Source organism: Poecilia latipinna, unplaced genomic scaffold (assembly GCF_001443285.1).
Source record: "Poecilia latipinna isolate Pla-1442-1.1 unplaced genomic scaffold, P_latipinna-1.0 Scaffold2546, whole genome shotgun sequence".
Lineage (NCBI taxonomy): Eukaryota > Metazoa > Chordata > Actinopteri > Cyprinodontiformes > Poeciliidae > Poecilia > Poecilia latipinna.
In genome coordinates this window covers 76,692-93,970 of record NW_015115162.1, presented here as the reverse complement: position 1 = coordinate 93,970, position 17,279 = coordinate 76,692, and the positions used below count along the sequence as shown (strand labels likewise).

Genomic DNA, 17,279 nt, shown 5'->3' with positions numbered 1-17,279 from the left:
GAACACTCTACTGTTCAGACAGGCATTTGAACAATCTCTTTATTTATTTTTATTTTTTCTTTAAAATGTATTATTTTTGTTTTTGTGAGATGACCTGAAAGCACCATTTAAATAAAATATATTATTATTATTATTATTATAAATACTCATACTGCAACAAACAACTAATAATACTAATTTACATATTTTTTTATGGGTGGCGACAGGGCCGACCAGCAGCTGCTCTATTCCCTGCAAATTAGCATTTACATAGGAAAGGTGCGCAGCCACGTGCGTATGCACGGCTTTATACAGCTGGATTTCTTTTGTATGCCAAGTTTCAGTGTGAAAACTACGCACTCTTTTTATGCATGAGGCCCTTGGTCTCTTTGGGATGAATTAGAGCAGAGACTGACAGCCAGGCCTTCACTTAAGTTCATATGTGAGTCAAAGCAGGCGAGCGAATACTTTTGGCAATATAGTGCATGGTAATATATTTAACCATATATATTGAACAAACATGTTCAATATATATAAGGTATAAATAACTTCTTTTATATGTGTATATAAATAATCTCTGTTGCAGTGCCTGGAAAGCCCAGTATGATGATCAGTACAATGATGGGGAATACTGCTATGATCCAATGGCAACCTCCTAAGGAAATGATGGGAGAGCATTTAGGCTACCAACTGCAGTACAAGAGAGCAGATGAGAAAACTTTTAATGTCAAAGATTTCAGGAAGACAGATGATCATTTTACACTTACCCACCTCCTTAAAGGAGCTACTTACATTTTCAAACTATCTACGAAAAACCAAGCAGGCACTGGTGAAGAATATATAAAGGAGATAAGCACCCCTGAAGACATGCCCAGTAGCTACCCCCAGAATCTAAGAGTGGCAGGCCTCACCTCCACTTCAACTGCACTGGTTTGGGAACCTCCTCCTCTGTCTGAGAGGAATGGAAAGATTATAAAGTATGTAGTGGTATATCGGGATATTAATAGCAAGCACAACAATACCAACATGACCACAGAGACACGAATGACCATCCTGGACTTGCAGCCTGACACAACTTATGACATCAGAGTCCAAGCTTTCACCAACAAAGGAGGAGGACCTTTCAGCCCCAGCATTCAAAGCAGAACCACGTCATCATCTGTGCCAGGTGAGCTTCAGAAGCTATCATTTGCTTTCTGTGTAGCTCTTGAAGAGAGTCTGAATTAAAAAAAAAAACAGATATAAAAGACTGTTGACCTCATTAGTGGCGTCCCCCTGAAGCTGCCGCCCTGGGCTTTTGCCCATGTCGCCCATATCAGAAACCGTCACTAAATATAAATGGCATTAAAGTAAATTCATGAAAAAAAAACCTCACATTTGCTTACACACATATTCACATCACATTAATATCACTATGCAATTTGATGTATAATTTTGATGGTCTGGTGACTCCATCAGCCCTTCAATTAACAGCTTCCTCAAATATTAATAGTCTTCTTATATTAATATAAAAAATATTAATCATTGTATAGAATAACATAAATTCAAACTGGAAGCTGCATGTTTTAAATTTTTCAATTTCTGTCAGAATCACTATATGTCTAACTCAAACATAATCAGTAGAAGTGAAAGTTGAAGGTCCTTATTGCTGAATCTGATATTCTAATAATGATTACACACACTTTTAATCTGACAACATTGTCATTATTGTGGTGCAATGTGTTTGAAAATGACTCTCATCTTTTCCTCAGTGTTTGTCAAAAACTTTGGCGTGAAGGCTGTGACGAAAACATCTGTCCTTTTGTCCTGGGAAGTACCAGTAACAAACAAATATCAAATTCAACTCAAGGTAAGGTTTAATTTGATACAAAAACACATTGTAATCATTTATCAGTAAACTGGATTAGTGGAGGAGTTTAAGTATCTGGGGATCTTGATCACGAATGAGGGAAGAAGGGAGCGGGAGATCGACAGGCGGATTGGCGCAGCGTCTGCTGTAAAGCGGGCGCTGTACCGGTCCGTCATGGTGAAGAGAGAGCTGAGTCAAAAAGCGAAGCTCTCGATTTACCGGTCGATCTACGTTCCTACCCTCATCTATGTTCATTAGCTTTAGGTCATGACCGAAAGAACGAGGTCCCGGATACAAGTGGCCGAAATGGGTTTCCTTCGCAGGGTGGCTGGGCTCTCCTTTAGAGATAGGGTGAGAAGCTCGGTCATCCGGGAGGGACTCAGAGTAGAGCCGCTGCTCCTCCACATAGAGAGGAGCCAGTTGAGGTGGCTTGGGCATCTGGTAAGGATGCCTCCTGGATGCCTCCCTGGTGAGGTGTTCCGGGCATGTCTCACCGGGAAGAGGCCCCGAGGAAGACCCAGGACACACTGGAGGGACTATGTCTCTCTGCTGGCCTGGGAACGCCTTGGGGTTCCCCTGGAGGAGCTGGAAGAAGTGGCTGGGGAGAGAGAAGTCTGGGCCTCCTTTCTGAAGCTGCTGCGACCCGACCCCGGATAAGCGGAAGAAAATGGATGGATGGATGGATGGATGGATGGATGGATGGATGGATGGATGGATGGATGGGATTAGTTTCTATTGCTAAACATGCACATCCAAAGATAGCTAGTCCTTCCTTAAAATATTAAGTATGTTTATTATGCATTATGTGATCAATAGACATAATCATATTTCAATCTGGAGAGACTCAGACATAGAAAGAAAGTGATTAAAGAAAGTTTAATGACAAATAAACATTAAAGTCCTTTGGCGTTCAGGCCTCGGCCGGGGATGCCGAGCTGGAACTTCGATAAGCTCGATAAACATTGCTGATGCTGGGTGTGCTGTGGTGGTGTAGGGGTTGAGCACAACCCACATATGGAGGCCTTAGTCCTTGACGCAGCTGTTGCAGGTTCACTTCCCAGCCTGTCACCTTTTCCGCATGTCTTCCCCTTCTCTCATTACCCAATTTCCTGTCAATTAACTATCAAATAAAGGCAACTAGAGCCAATAAAACCTTTAAAAAAAACACACATTCCTGATGCTGCATAGGAATGTAATCCCCCCGGGGCCTGTACTGGTGGCGGTGGTCAAAGAAGGATGTGGCCTGAGAGCCAGGAGCAGAAGGTGGAGATGGGGCGGAGGTGGGTTGATCGCAGCTGGTAAGTGGAGGAGACCGTGGGCAGGAGGTCCTTTTCAACTGGAGTTCGAACGATGATTGGCCAAAGTGAGGCTTGATCTTACGCTGATAGGTCCGGGGTGAAGAGAGGGAGGCGCTGATTGATGAGGCAGGTGAGGCTAAAGAGTCTTCCAGATTGAATTTGTGCCGAAGCTTCATAATCCATGAAAGGCAGTCGTGCATTATATGATCATGCTAAACATAAAACAAGCAAACACACCAAAGATGATAAACAAAATGGTATCTCAGAAGGACGAGTTTTTAAAAAACACTGTCTTTTCTGAGAAGTAAGAACTCCCATAAACCTTTATTTGGGTCATATAATTCTTGAAATTTTGGCTGTGACGAAAACAAACAAATATTGGTTGTCTTGGAGGCGTGGCTAAAAACACTTTGTCGTTGCAAGGGGAGGGATCACCAGCCCCTCCCCCCGAAGGAGGAGCCTGATTCAGCATAAAAGGGAGCTGTCGTGTGCCGACGAGCCATTCACCGTTCTTCACGGCTGCTGTCAAGACCTGATCCAAAGAAGGAAACAACCAGGGACATCATGACATCTAATTCTTCGACCAACTCCTCTGCTACCACTTCACTCTTTGAGCCCATTCAAGTGAGTACCCTTGAACAAGTCGGTTTCATCCTTGCCTGGGTAGTCTACTGTCACACTGGGTCCTGGTCTGTTGGGCAACCCCTAAGAGTGCTTGTCGATCTTTGGAATGGTATACAAAGATCATTCTGCGACCCATCCTTCTGTGAAGATGGGATTACGCTCCTTCCCTTTTTGCCTGTTATCTGATGGGCAGGACCCGCATCAACTGGCGCAGAGGCATTGTGGCATGCCTTTGGATCACCATCGACACAACGGCCCTAGTAATGGAGTTGGTCTGTGGAGGAACCCACGCTACCCGGGCCGCCCCACTCAAGATCCTCACCGCTATCGTCGAGGGGCTTCTGGCGGTGTCCATTCTCATCTATCTTGCGCACCAGGCTTTTTCCATCAAGGGCCAAGGCAAACGTCGCTGGCTTCGTAGATGGGCAATCCTGGCCCTTTGGGCCACAGGGTGGGGAGTTTTTGTGATCCTTTACTGGATGAAGAAGACGTCCACCCTACCCATCGTCGTGTGGCTTATGACCCACGCGGCGATATTTCACGATTCGCTTCATGTGCAGAATCCGGAACCGCCAGTATCCGAGAATGTTTCCCTTGTGATAAATTCCCCATGGCTTGCAGCTCAATCAGGCACACCAGTTTAAACCAGCTCACTTTTTATGCCCCTGCTTTCGCTTCTAGGCCCTTTTTACTTATATGAGTGTTGTTGATCGATACCTACTAATCATGAAGTTACCTAGGTTGCTGTTTCTCTTCAGGCACCGATTTGCTGCGTGGGATGTGGAACGACCGCAGAATCCTATGGGTTCCTTTGGGTTCCATCGTCTGCCCGCTGGTGTCACAATTGCGTGCACCTACACTTCAATGATGTAACGGCAATCCTCTGCGTCCTTGGACGCGAGGATCTGCCTTACATTGCGGCTTTCACATCTAGATCCCTGGAACGGGTACAGAAGGTCGTGTGGACCTCTGCGTTGGGCCAGGACGATGATGTGCTTCGAGCGTCGCCTTTGGAGAATGGCCGGATGCTGCCCATAGTCCAGAAGCTATGGGAAAATCAGATTACTCGCCAGTGCCTTCCTACTCTGCATCTTTTGGACGGCAGAGTAGTGGCGGTAGGCGACTCCATTCCACCAGTTTGTCCGGCGTCTCCAGATATGTTCGTCGATGTCGGGTGCCAAGCCAGCATTGCAACTCACGAGCAAAGTACCCAAGCTGAGATTCTCAGTTCATCTCACCAAGCGTGCCAGACTGATGATGCATCTCTCTCATCACACAAGGATCAGAGTAGCACCACAAGCTCCTCCATCGCCTGCATTTGTCAGATGCAATCTCCTTTGTTTGCTGTGGACTTCCAGGATCTGCTTGAGGAATTGGAGGAATGTTGTGACTTCCCAGCCACCCCACAGCAGGATTTAGCAGTGGATGAGTCCGCTCCAACTCCACCGCCTCAGCTGGAACGTCACGATCTTTCCGAGCCGTGCAGCTCCACAGTAGATGACGAGCTGGACGCCGACGCCTGGATTTCCCCACCATCACACCTGACGGAGTATGAGGTCGTGGACACGTGGACACCGTCATCTTCTCCCGTGACTTGCTACGAAAGAGACATCTTAAATATCCATTGTGGTGATGTATTAGAATTGTTTTAGTTGGACTTTGTGTTTTCTGCGAAGCACCGTCCGATCTCAAGGAGAGGGTGTCGTGAAAACTGGCATAAGGTGGTGAGATCTTTCCAGGTGCACGCAGAAAATGGAACAAAGGCCTGAGGAATAACAGTAATCTTGCATATTGATTTAATGATGATTAAAAGATGAATAAAAATACATACATATGTAATGATTGGAATGGTCTGTAATGACTGTAATGTGTGATTGAAATATATATTCTGTATTCTTGATCTGTAGTAACAGTAACAACTTGATTGTTGTATGTTGATTATTGATGATTAGAAATAGTAACAGCTTGAGTTACAGAATAGATAAGTGATGGAGAATCATACTGAGAGTTATAAGTTGATAAAATGACAAATTGATTATGTTTTATAATAAATTACAGAAATGAGATGACTGAAGGTTTGAGATCGTGAGAGATGAAGCAGACTGTGTCGCAATTAGTACACTGAGCTAGGCGGGGGTGCTGGAAGGCTCAAAAAGGAAAGTAAGTTACGAGAAATGGCCTCAATGGCCAGATGGCCAGTAGGAAAAGGGAAGTACTGAAGAGAGTTGCTGCAATGGGTCACGAAAGAGATGATGGTTGGGAAAGGTTGGGGCTTTCCACAGACTCATCGGAACGTTTCAGAAGTCACGTAGACCTCTCCCATACACAACCATGGGCTGAGAGGGTTTAAAAACCAGCAGACAAGGGAAGAAACTGTTCTTTGTCCGCGGCGCTGAAGAAGAGCCAACAAGAGGACGCAGATTGAAGACCAGCAGAGGACCGCACCCTGGAACCAAGGGGAAGTTGAGACTTCACACCGCTAAGAAGGGACAAGATCCATCTACCCCCAGCCCTGGTTCCTGATTTGACCAACACCTCTGCCTCAACCCAGCGATCTCTACCCTACTGCAGCAGACTTGGAGAAAAGACAAAGGTCACGGATTGACGAAAATCTGGACGTTTGAAGGACAACGGACAGTTCTGCTTTGCTTCTATTCTGAAAGGGGACTCTGCCACGTCAGGACAGAGACTCTGACCAAGGACATCTGAAGATTTCTGCTGCCGGGATCAATTGCCTTCTGGGTGTAAGTTGAACTGCCCCTGTCGAACTTTTTTCATATGTAAGGCGCACTACATTGTAAGGCGCATAGAATAGATGCTACCGTAGAGGCTGGAGTTACGTTATGCATCCACTAGATGGAGCTGCACTAAAGGGAATGTCAACAAAACAGTCCGACTCGGTCAGTGAGGAGAGCCTTCCGCAACTGGGTCGGGGTGTGGCAGGACGATGGTCACCCTTCTCCGTTCAAGCACAGAATGTTCGTTTAGAACGTGGTGCTAAATGACCTGCAGACGACCTGATTCTAGGCGGTCACTAGGTAGATTGGTCAGTCAAACTTTAATAGATTACAAATCAGCATTCTGACAACTATCCCAGCATGCACTGCGTGCTTCTTCTTCTTCAGGCGAAAATGAAGTCGGCGGCTGCTTACCATAGTTGCTAGACCTGTTGTGGCTCAATATTGGTCCATATATAAGGCGCACCGGATTGTAAGGTGCACTCTCGGCTATTGAGGAAATTGAAGGTTTTTAGGTGCGCCTTATAATGTGGAAAATACGGCATTTACTTTAGTATGTAGATGCTACCAAGCATTTTGAGTGTGAGTCATAATTGGACTGGATTTAACTCCATCATTCGGGTGTTGGGATAGATAACCAAAAGTTTTAAATGGAGCATTTATTTCACTTTCCAGGTTCACCCAGATCGGTCTATCCAGAGCTCCTTCTCAGAGCTGTAGTTTCCAAGCCTCCAAGCTTCTACCTCACAGAGCAGCCCTCCTCAGCGCCTTTCCCTCTCAGCTCCTTCAGACTAGCCAGCAGCAATTAGAAAACAATTGGTAGAACTCCATATCTGCTGAACTCATAAGAGCTAGTTCTCAGTGCAACACTGGTAAAAATGTTGTTAAAGGGTTAAAAGAGGAGTAATGTGATGACTGCCTGATGATGGAATTTCAGAAAGCAGGATTTTTTAAAGAGACAGAGGTCTACCTAATTTCAAGGTATTACATTAGGAAATAAAATTTCTTGCAAGCCTATTTGATATATTATTTTAATGAGAATCAAAGTTAACTGAAGTTAACATGTTTTAAAATTACAAGTTTTATGCATTTCTGAGCTGTCAACGATTAAAATTATAATAGTAACTAGAAAATTCCTGAAGAAATTTCACCGGGGCCTGCCAAAGTGTGCCCGTCAGTTTTTAATCAAGCGTTCTGATGCTAAAAATAGCATTAATGCTAAAGAAAGCTGCAATGTAGTCAATAACATGTGGAGAGTCAGAAGCATGTGGACTAAACTGTACCTGTACTGTTCAGTATGTTAAAATTAATGCATAAGCTAAAATTTGCCAAAATGCTAATGTTAGCGTGAAGACTATCAGTAGCATGTGGGGCATCACTAGCATGTTCTCTGTCATTGACTTACTCCATTCAGTATACTAAACATGGCAAATAAGTAAGAAAATTAACTAATAGGTTATTTTAGGTAAAAGGCTAATGCCTTTTACTAGTGGGGGCAATGAAATGCTAATGTTTGTGCTAATGTTAATGAACTATCCTGAGAAAAAAAAACATAAAAAAATGCTTAATATTATTGCACCGCCTACAGCGGTGCACTGACGTGAGAAGAATATGCAGGCTTTTATTTTGAAACTTTCAGTAAGCTTCATTTTAATGACCACACTAATTCAATGTTTAACAGTGGTTTGTTTAAACCAGTCACATAAAGCTCAAAAGAACAATTACTTGATGTGAAAAATGTCAAGGCTTTTATTTAGAAATTTTCAGTAAGCTTCATTTTAAATGGCCACACTAAGCCAATGTGTAACAGTGGTTTGGTTAATCCAGCTATATAATACCCAAAACAGCAAGTAGTTCTAAATGCCAGCTCAGCCCTCCTCTGTAATAATTGAGTGTTCCACCATGTTGTAGTTCTGACCTTCTGCTCTGCCCTCTGTGTTAAAGTGTTCCGCCATGTTTAGAACTACAGAGTCTTTGTAGTCCAAACCAGCAGCTCTGCCTTTCTCTGTATTATGTTGCTATAGTGATTAATCCTCAGCCAACTGCTGTGTGTGTGAGATAGAAAGGCAGAGAAGGAATTCTATCTTTATGAGACACCCAGTCAGTTTTGATTAAAAAAGCAGTCCTAACAACTGCTTCCCGTTCAGGATCCGTAAGGCCGATCCAAAAACCGTTTGAAGCGTATGAGAGGGCTATTTGTCGTCTCCAATAGTCCCGTGATTCATATCAGTAGGTCACTCACAGAAATAGCAGCGATGAGAGAAAAATGGTATGCGCTGAGCTCAGAAAATTTTCAGAAAAGTCTGAAAATGAATGGTGGAGTGCCTGAGGTTACCCTGTCACTTGATTTCGCTCTGAAGCACCTTGACAGAAAACCGACAGCCCTAGAGAAATTTCGAATATATTTTACGGAGCAGGCATGCGTATTAATGTCGTGACCGACTTTCATATCAATGGACCTCACCAAGCTCCGCCCAGAAACGCCCTCGAAAATTCCACGTGGCTGCATGTCTCACAAACAAAGCCTCGCGGAGCTTAGTTTCTATGTAAACATGGCGTCTTTCCTTTCGACTGACTCTATTTCTGAGTCGATTAGTGTAGCATTTCTGCCGGATTTTCACAAAATATCAGCCACGACAATGGACAGGGGAACCAACAAGTTCATGTCATCTTTTATGGACAACATCAAGGTGTTTGAGCCACGCGATGCCTCCAACATTGTCGCAGCTAAATGCTACCGGTTGATGAGGAAAACAGCAGATCCTCACACCCTCAGGATAAATATAGATGTGGACAAGATCACTGATGCCTGTTGTTCTTGTAAGGCTGGGTAAGTCGGCATTCATGGTTTTGAGGGTTACTTTTGAAATCAGTGATTTCTGTTTTTGGCAAATGTTTGAGTGTGCCTAGGCCTGATACTCGGTACTCGGTGCTAGCGTGGCTAACAAGATTACAGTTTAGTAAAAAGCCTTTTCAGGTAAAATAAAATCTTTAATGTGTGTCAGATACACATTGCATATTGATCTGTTCAGCTTACGAAGTTGTATCGGTACTGCCATTATGCTGTACTTAGCTGAAAGGTTTTCATAATGGATGTTTTTATTACTGAAGCTGTAAAGCAGAATCTCAAATGGATAAACTATCACTGAAAATATCCCCATTCACTAAACACAAAGCAATAATACTCACACCAGCACACACTCCTTTGTTCTTATTGATCCTACGACGGTTGAGCTGCAAATGTGGTCGTCCACAAGCTTTGATCCAGCAAGGCATTCCGTTTCAGATTTTGGAAATCTGTGAATTTTAGTTCCACAAATACTATCAGGACACCTGACATCGCCTGTACAGATTCCCCACTGACAGTGGAGAACCATTCTTTTTCGAGTCCTGACGCAAAAACTTTCTGCGGACTGCTAGTTCACAATGTACATTAGCATGTGTTTACTACTGTGGCTTGTGTTTGTGAGACCGTCACGCACGTGGTAGCTGCGCTGTGCGTGAAATGGGCATTAGCCAATGAAACGCAGCCCCTGTGGTAAGGTCCATAGAGCAATTTTTATAGGCATGAGAGTGATTTCAAAATTATTTTGGGATCAAAAATCCACTCCGTTTCTCACTCTAGAAAAGCGGCAGTTGGTGTCAGTTACACTCTGCGTTTCGGCAGTTGGAAATTTCGCTCGTTTTTCGCTTTTTATGTCGCCATCGTAACTCTGATCCCCAATAAAAAAATAATGGCTCCAATGCCGGGATTGAGCCGCACGTTTTGATACCACTTTTGTGGGTGGGCAGGGCACACAGCGGTACGAGCTGCATTAAAGGTAACGGAAGAAAAATATACTATATTTATAATAAAGAGACATTCTAATGTCTCTTTATTATAAATAAAGAGACATTATAATGAAGAGCAGTGACGTCACTGCTCTTCCCTATGTAATGCTAATGGCATGCCCCAATAATCCTTCTTTCAGATTCTGTACAACAACCAAAAGGTGGAAATTCAAAGTGACCTGAAGAAGAAGCTGATCACACGGCTACAACCAGATACATATTATTCTTTTGTGTTGATGAGCTATGGGAATGGAGCTGGTGACCTCCAGCAGCAGGTTTCTGTTCGAACCGCTCCAAACCTGCTATCAGTGAAACCAACTCGATATCAGCCCAGTGTGGATGAAGACTGGGTGACTATTGTTATGCCTGAGGTCCCAGTTGAAGCCCATGTAAGGTCTGTACTCTTTTTGTGGAAAACATGCTGAAAAATACAGACTTACTCAGTTTTAAAAATACATGGCACATAAGTGAAAATAAAAATTGTGCAGTAGTTTCCTTTTGATATTTTCTTTAGTTGTACTGTTTCTTTGGCTTCATACCACAACTGCATGACTATATTAGCAGAAGTCACTATCAGATAGCTTCGAGATCATAATGCCAACAGTACTAAAGTAATTACAACTTTTTTGATAACGAGAGAGTAGAATTGGTATTTGATAAAAAAATAAATAAATTGTGGTGTTGACTACAAATATATCATGGACTACATGTTGCTGTTGTGAAATCACTAAGTAGGGAATATGGAATGGGGAAAAATCCCAGCGGGCTCATTGTAGTGTCCTAATGTTGTAGCACTTATGCAAGAAGTGCTACAACATTCCAAATAGTGACTGTTCACTATTTGGAATAAATACCGTTAACCCAAGCAGACATACTACGAGCACTGCCACCCATGCAGATGCCGAGAGTAGGAACAAACCAGGTGTTATGCCAAAAAGTGATTGGGTATCCGCGAAGGAACGGGAGAGCATGCTGCCTGATTAAGTGTTTTGAATGACAAGCGTGTGTCATTAAGTGTGTCACATCTGATTAAGTGGTGTGACACACCACTGACACACCAGTGGTGTGAATGACTTTCTTGGTTGTTGAGTTCTTTTAGACAAATTATGTTAGTTTTATGCTCAAGTTAAAAGTTTGTCTCATTTACCCTTTTCTGCCCAATGAAATGCAATTTCTGCATGAAATGACACTCAAAGGGATTATATCATATAGATATGGCTAATGAATACGTAAATAAATGTGCTCCCTTTTGAAGCACAATGAAAATGTTTTCATTTTAGGCTCCATTATAGGAATTACATAGGAAACCTCAGGGAAGTAATTGTTTAATAACCATGAGTCCAGGGCCTATGTATGAAGCAAATGGCGTAGGACAAGAGGCTGGTTTTCAGCTGGAGGTAGGCTATTGCCTATTTCCAGCGGTGATTAGAAAAAAGGTGGGGTACACCCTGGATAGATTGTCAGCCACTCAGTTTTTGTGTACAAATTTGCCCAAAAATATATCTCTTGAATTTTTTTTCTTTTTAATTAGCTCATAGATTATTAAAAGATCTAACTTTTGTTTTAAAAAATTCTCAGTTTGTTTTTTTCTGCAGCATTTGTATGTATATTTTTGTCTATTGCAGGTGGTTCTACATAGTTGTAGTCCCTGAGACCCTTGTTTCTTTGGAGAGATGGGAAAACCCTGAAGACATAGACATATATGAGGTCAGTGAATATGTCCTTATGTTTTGTTTTGTTTTTTAATCTAAAATATTACTCAAACTTTAAAAAAATAAAAAAAATTATGTGTGCCTAACTTGAGTAAGAAACTTACTCAAGTTTGAGCCACAAACTTAAGTTTGTGGCTCAACCGTTATTAATGAATAACTTTTATCTTAGAGGTTTTGGATGCTGGAGTAATTTTCACTAAAAATTTTGATATTTTGTACATTTTTTATGATGTCACCTTAGCAACAAGATGGTTTACAACAAGCTGTTTAACATCGCAAATGCTAAAATTATGCTATAACTGAAGCAAAAAATCCCAGGGGAGTTGAAAACGAGGCATTGTTGATGCTTGCAGAAGCAAAGAGGAGAGAGAGAAGGAGGAAGTTAAACTTTTATCTCCATCTCTAGCAGAATTTGTAGTTAGGTCAGAGGTCAGTTTACTAGACTGTAACTCCAGCTGACGCATTCTAACGGCAGTTTCAGCTTCAATTTACCTGCATTTAAGCTAGAACTTAAATGCATCCTTCTGTTCCCATTCTTTTAGTTATTCCCATAAGTTCCTACAATACTGCTCACAGTAAGTACAACATACAGACAAAATCACTGCAGATCAAGGCCCTGTGGGAAAAGGGGCCTGATACCTCTGGCATGGAGCTCTTTATTGGGTAATAACATAGAGAACTCTTTCATGAAGAGAGCCTCTAGAAGTCACTGACCTTTGCAAGGTGTTTTTGTTTGTCAGAACAAATAACATTAGGAAATGAACTTTAAAAAAACATCTGAAAATCAGTGTTCATTATCAATAAGAACTGACACAAACAAAATATCCAGTCCATTTAGAAAATGCCGACTACACCTGATCAATTATTAAAAAGAATTATCATATTTCTATAGACTATTAATAATTTTGTTCATATTAACCAAGGGCAATAGTAATGTTGCCTTATAACATTATTGCAACCACCTGATTTCATTGCCAATCTGTGATCTTTTATTGGTTTACATTTGAGATAGAACCTGTGATTTGAAAGCTCCATGAGCAAAGAAAAAAATAAATGGTTAAGCTAACATTAACCAGCTTTACTAGCAGTGAGTCATTATGTTTGTATTGAGTAATCTAAGCTTGTTACAAGTATTTTTCAATTAATTATATTTGGTAATCATGTCTCCACAAATTCAAAGTGTTTTGTCCCACTGGCAGATCCTGGAGGCTGATGCTGACAACACAGGGCAGACACAGAGTCAGGATTTTCTACAGCCCTTCATTGTTGCTAAGATGGCTGTTCTGCCAGAGATCTTCATGCTTGCCGATGAAAAGAAATACAATGGCTTTTATAACAGGCCTCTTCCTATCCTGCAACAGTTCCGTTGCTTTGTTCTGGCAGACCTAAAAGATCTTGAATCTGTAAGTATCCTTTGTGTGTTTTAAAAAACATGAGACTTTTAAAACATGCCTCTTTTCAAAAATAAATAAAGTTTCTAATATTGTATCAATACAAATCACTACATGATGCAATTGCTTTCACTACTGTATTGTGTTCTTCCTGTATGGACTTTGTTTGCAAAATTAAATGTAAACATACATTTTATGCTTTATGATTCTCTGAAGCAGAGGACATTTGTTGCCAGTCCATTTTCTGACACATTCGTGGTGAATGTCAGTGAAGTCACAAGGCAAGCTCAGGAGGACCCAGAGATGTTGTGGGTGGTTGGTCCAGTGCTGGCTGTCATTATCATTATTATCACAGTGATTTCAATTTTACTTTTTAAAAGGTGAGTGTACTTTGGAGATTCATCAAAGAACACTTTGGTGTGTGTGTTTGATTTTAACAAATCACTTGTAAATAAATCACTGATCGCTGTGCGAAGATATCAGCAAATCCTACAGATACTTCATAACCACATTTGATTGTGAATTATTTCAGTCGCCAAACTTCTTGAGGCATTATTAGAATTTTTCTTAAATGAAAAGTTTTTTGGGCCATGTCTTGTTTGGTTTATATGACGAATAACCGAATGACCTCTTGTTGGCTGTGTCCCAAATTTTTAGTCTATAAATGCGCAACACATCTAAATTCATGCAGAATGTGGAACTAAGTGTGCAAAAGAACCTTCTGCAGCACAACTTTAAAAATTGACACCACATAAAACAGAGAGACATTCCAGCTATCACTTACTTATTTTCCAAGCAGCTTTGCATTCCCAGGTATACTATGTTTTTAGATGTTTTTATATAAGCAATAGTGTATGGATTTATAAGAATAATAATCAATTCAAAAATCACCTAATAGCTCCTTGTTTTTAGTCATTCATTCAGTCTGAAATTAGGTATACTAATTGCACACATTGAAACACTTTTGTGTTAAATTACACTAACTTGACATACATTTGGTTCCTAAAACTGTTCTTTGTTACAGTTACCACAAAAATGTAGAGATGTTTTGAGCCACGACAGACATTTAACTCTTAATGCTGTTGCCCCTTGTGGTTTGCACAAACTGATGCTTTGCTGAAATCTATTTTCCTTTCCACAGAATGATTTAAAAAATGGACAGAACTTGGCTGTTGGAAACTATGGTTAACAGTTTCTGGTTACTCTTGTGATATTAACAATATTTTTCTTTCCTTTTTCAATGTCTGCTGTCTGTGGATGCAGTAAACAAGAAAGGTTAGTGTCTTTTTTTAAATCTTAGTGTCATACTTTTTTTTGTTTTGATTTAATTTGTTTTCTGATTCAGATTTTAGATTGGATGATGAGAAATTCCTTTTTATTTCAATGTTCCTTGTTTGTTACTGGCTTCTTTGATGTTTTTTAATTGTTTTCTCCACAACCCTGTCTTTTTCCACTGTAAGATATACAGAAAACCTTTTACATAGACTAGTATCTTGTGAGTTATATCATATACAGACCACAACATGACCATTGCCTGTGCACACCTCTTGGTTGAGAATGTACCATCTAACAGAGAAAATAAAATCACAAACACTTTAATACAGTATTTTTTTCTATAGTACAAATGGCAATAGTTATACAATTTTTAATAGGCATGCAGATCAGCAATGTTGATGTAAATGAGTTGATTCACATAGCTGGGATGTTTGAAATAACAGTTTGAGCGTGATCGCTTTCTGCCTTTCTTTGTTTTCTTCAGTGGATATTAATAATGAACTAGAACTGCAAGCAGTTATATTTCCTCGCCTAGCCCAGCAGGTTTCCCCTCAAAACCAACCCCCCCGCCCCCCAGCATCCTTTATTTATGTTCACTGTCAGCTACACTGTGTCTTGCATCACTTCCTTCAAACAAGCTGGTATTGAAGAAGATTTAATGCAAAAAAGTATGGAACTGAAACGAGGCAAATACTTGTTGGTTTGCTCCATTATGTGGCAAGATAGAATTACTAAACTATGGTGGGAATATGTTGCTGTACAAGAATACAGTGTTTTCTTGTTTCTTGATTCTTTTTAACAAATGTATTGAGAAAAAAAACATAATAAGTCATTATAATGATACATGCAGGTCACACCCCATCTATCCAATTTTTGGCCTACAAAACAGTTTATTTAGATATGATGGAAACCCTGGCAAATAAAGTATAATCATTAACAAAATCTCCATCATGCTTCATATGGGCCAGGTAATTGGATTTGGCTCCACCATGTGGTCTAAAAGAATTACTGCACTATGGTGGGAAGACGTTTCTCTGCAAAAAAAAATCACTAAACCAATGTATCAAAAAAACAACCCTGTAAGTCATTATATTATGATACATGTAGGCAGCAGTGCATGTGTCCAAATCATACCATGGCCTAAGAAACGGCGTATGTGGCCAAATAGGATGACTAAAATATAAGGACAAATAGGATGTCAAAAGTTGTTAAATGAACTAAAGATGTGGTTATTTCGAGTAGAAAGCTGCAGGTATCCAGTCAAAGAAGAGGCGTCAATTGTCTTTTGTAGTTCAATATGTTTTGCTCAATTTCCAATTCCTCAGTTCTGTCAAGTACACAAACAAGGTTTTGCACAGAAAACTTGCTAAGCCTGGTGGTTGGGGCGCTCAGTAGTCATTCATCGAGCGGCTCGCTATATTTTTGAGTTAAACGTTTAACGTTTACAGGAAATTTGAAAATATCACTGATAGTTATGTATAATTGGAAGATTAATGTCTGAACACCAACTATAAAGTCTTAAAAAATGCAAAGATTAAAGAAAAAATAAAAATTTATATGCAATGATTTAAGTTTTTGATGGCTCTAATGATCCATCAAATGATGGCCTTAGAATGCCAGCATTAGAAGGCCTTAGAAGGATTCTGGCCTCCTTCTAATGAGGAAGCCAGCATCCTCATTAGAAGGCCTAAGGAGAACATCAACTTGCTGAGGACGTTGTTATTACCACCAGGAAGAGAACTTAAACATGCAGGATGCTGGCCCTCCAGGACCCACTTTGGGCACCACTGGTATAATCATTAACAAAATCTCTACCACATAGTCATTAATCTTCTTCCATCAGCTTAGAAACAGCTCAAACCATTAATACACAGCAAACTAAATTAGACAATTTAGTATGTTAGATAAGGTAGAGCCTTAACAACTGCATAAACAATATTCATGTCTCCATAAATCTATTATTAGGTTCTCCCCACATTTGTTATGTTAAACATTCAACATCTTGTAAAGAATTAAATAAAATAAAACTTGATCATTAGTCATTTTAAACTACAAATAATAAAAAAAACACTTTAATGTTATTTAATTACAGACAGCCAAACACACACAAAGCTATCCTGAGCAGCTTTAAACCACCTGAAACTACTAAAAAGTCTATTTTACTTCCTCACAGTCCTCCTGCAATAAATTTCTGTCCTACTGTGCTACTCTGGAAAGTCTCAGATTAAGGTTTTGATCGGCTGTTGTTGATTATGATTGGCAGGTGGGCCAGCCAATGATGGTCCAGATCAGCCTCAAAGCCAAAAAAGGGCAAACTTCTCGTGTCTTTCACATTAAACTTATGACAATACTCACATTTACAACGTCTTTCAATTGTGTAGAATTGAGATACATAGTCATATTGAAAATCAAAGCCAGTCAATGTATCGATTTAGATTGTGAGAAAAGCATAATGCTTAGTTGACCATATAAATAGGCTTCCTGGCGGATTTCTTCCTCTTTCTCATTTCCACTAAAGAAACTGCAAAGCTGCAGGATATATATATATATATATATATATATATATATATATATATATATAT

General features: G+C 40.5%; 1 protein-coding gene across 1 annotated transcript in view; it reads left to right on the top strand.

Moving 5' to 3' along the window:
- The window catches only part of LOC106938274 (receptor-type tyrosine-protein phosphatase F-like), a gene marked incomplete at its 5' end in the record, with an annotated part of 81,861 nt that overhangs the window by 14,603 nt on the left and 49,979 nt on the right, over positions 1–17,279 (top strand). Inside the window, 7 exons of the mRNA XM_015020198.1 lie at positions 566–1,147; positions 1,731–1,828; positions 10,460–10,713; positions 11,945–12,026; positions 13,231–13,434; positions 13,639–13,802; positions 14,686–14,697. Of these exons, the coding sequence (XP_014875684.1) occupies positions 566–1,147; positions 1,731–1,828; positions 10,460–10,713; positions 11,945–12,026; positions 13,231–13,434; positions 13,639–13,802; positions 14,686–14,697 (1,396 nt within the window). The remainder of the gene's footprint in view (positions 1–565; positions 1,148–1,730; positions 1,829–10,459; positions 10,714–11,944; positions 12,027–13,230; positions 13,435–13,638; positions 13,803–14,685; positions 14,698–17,279) is intronic.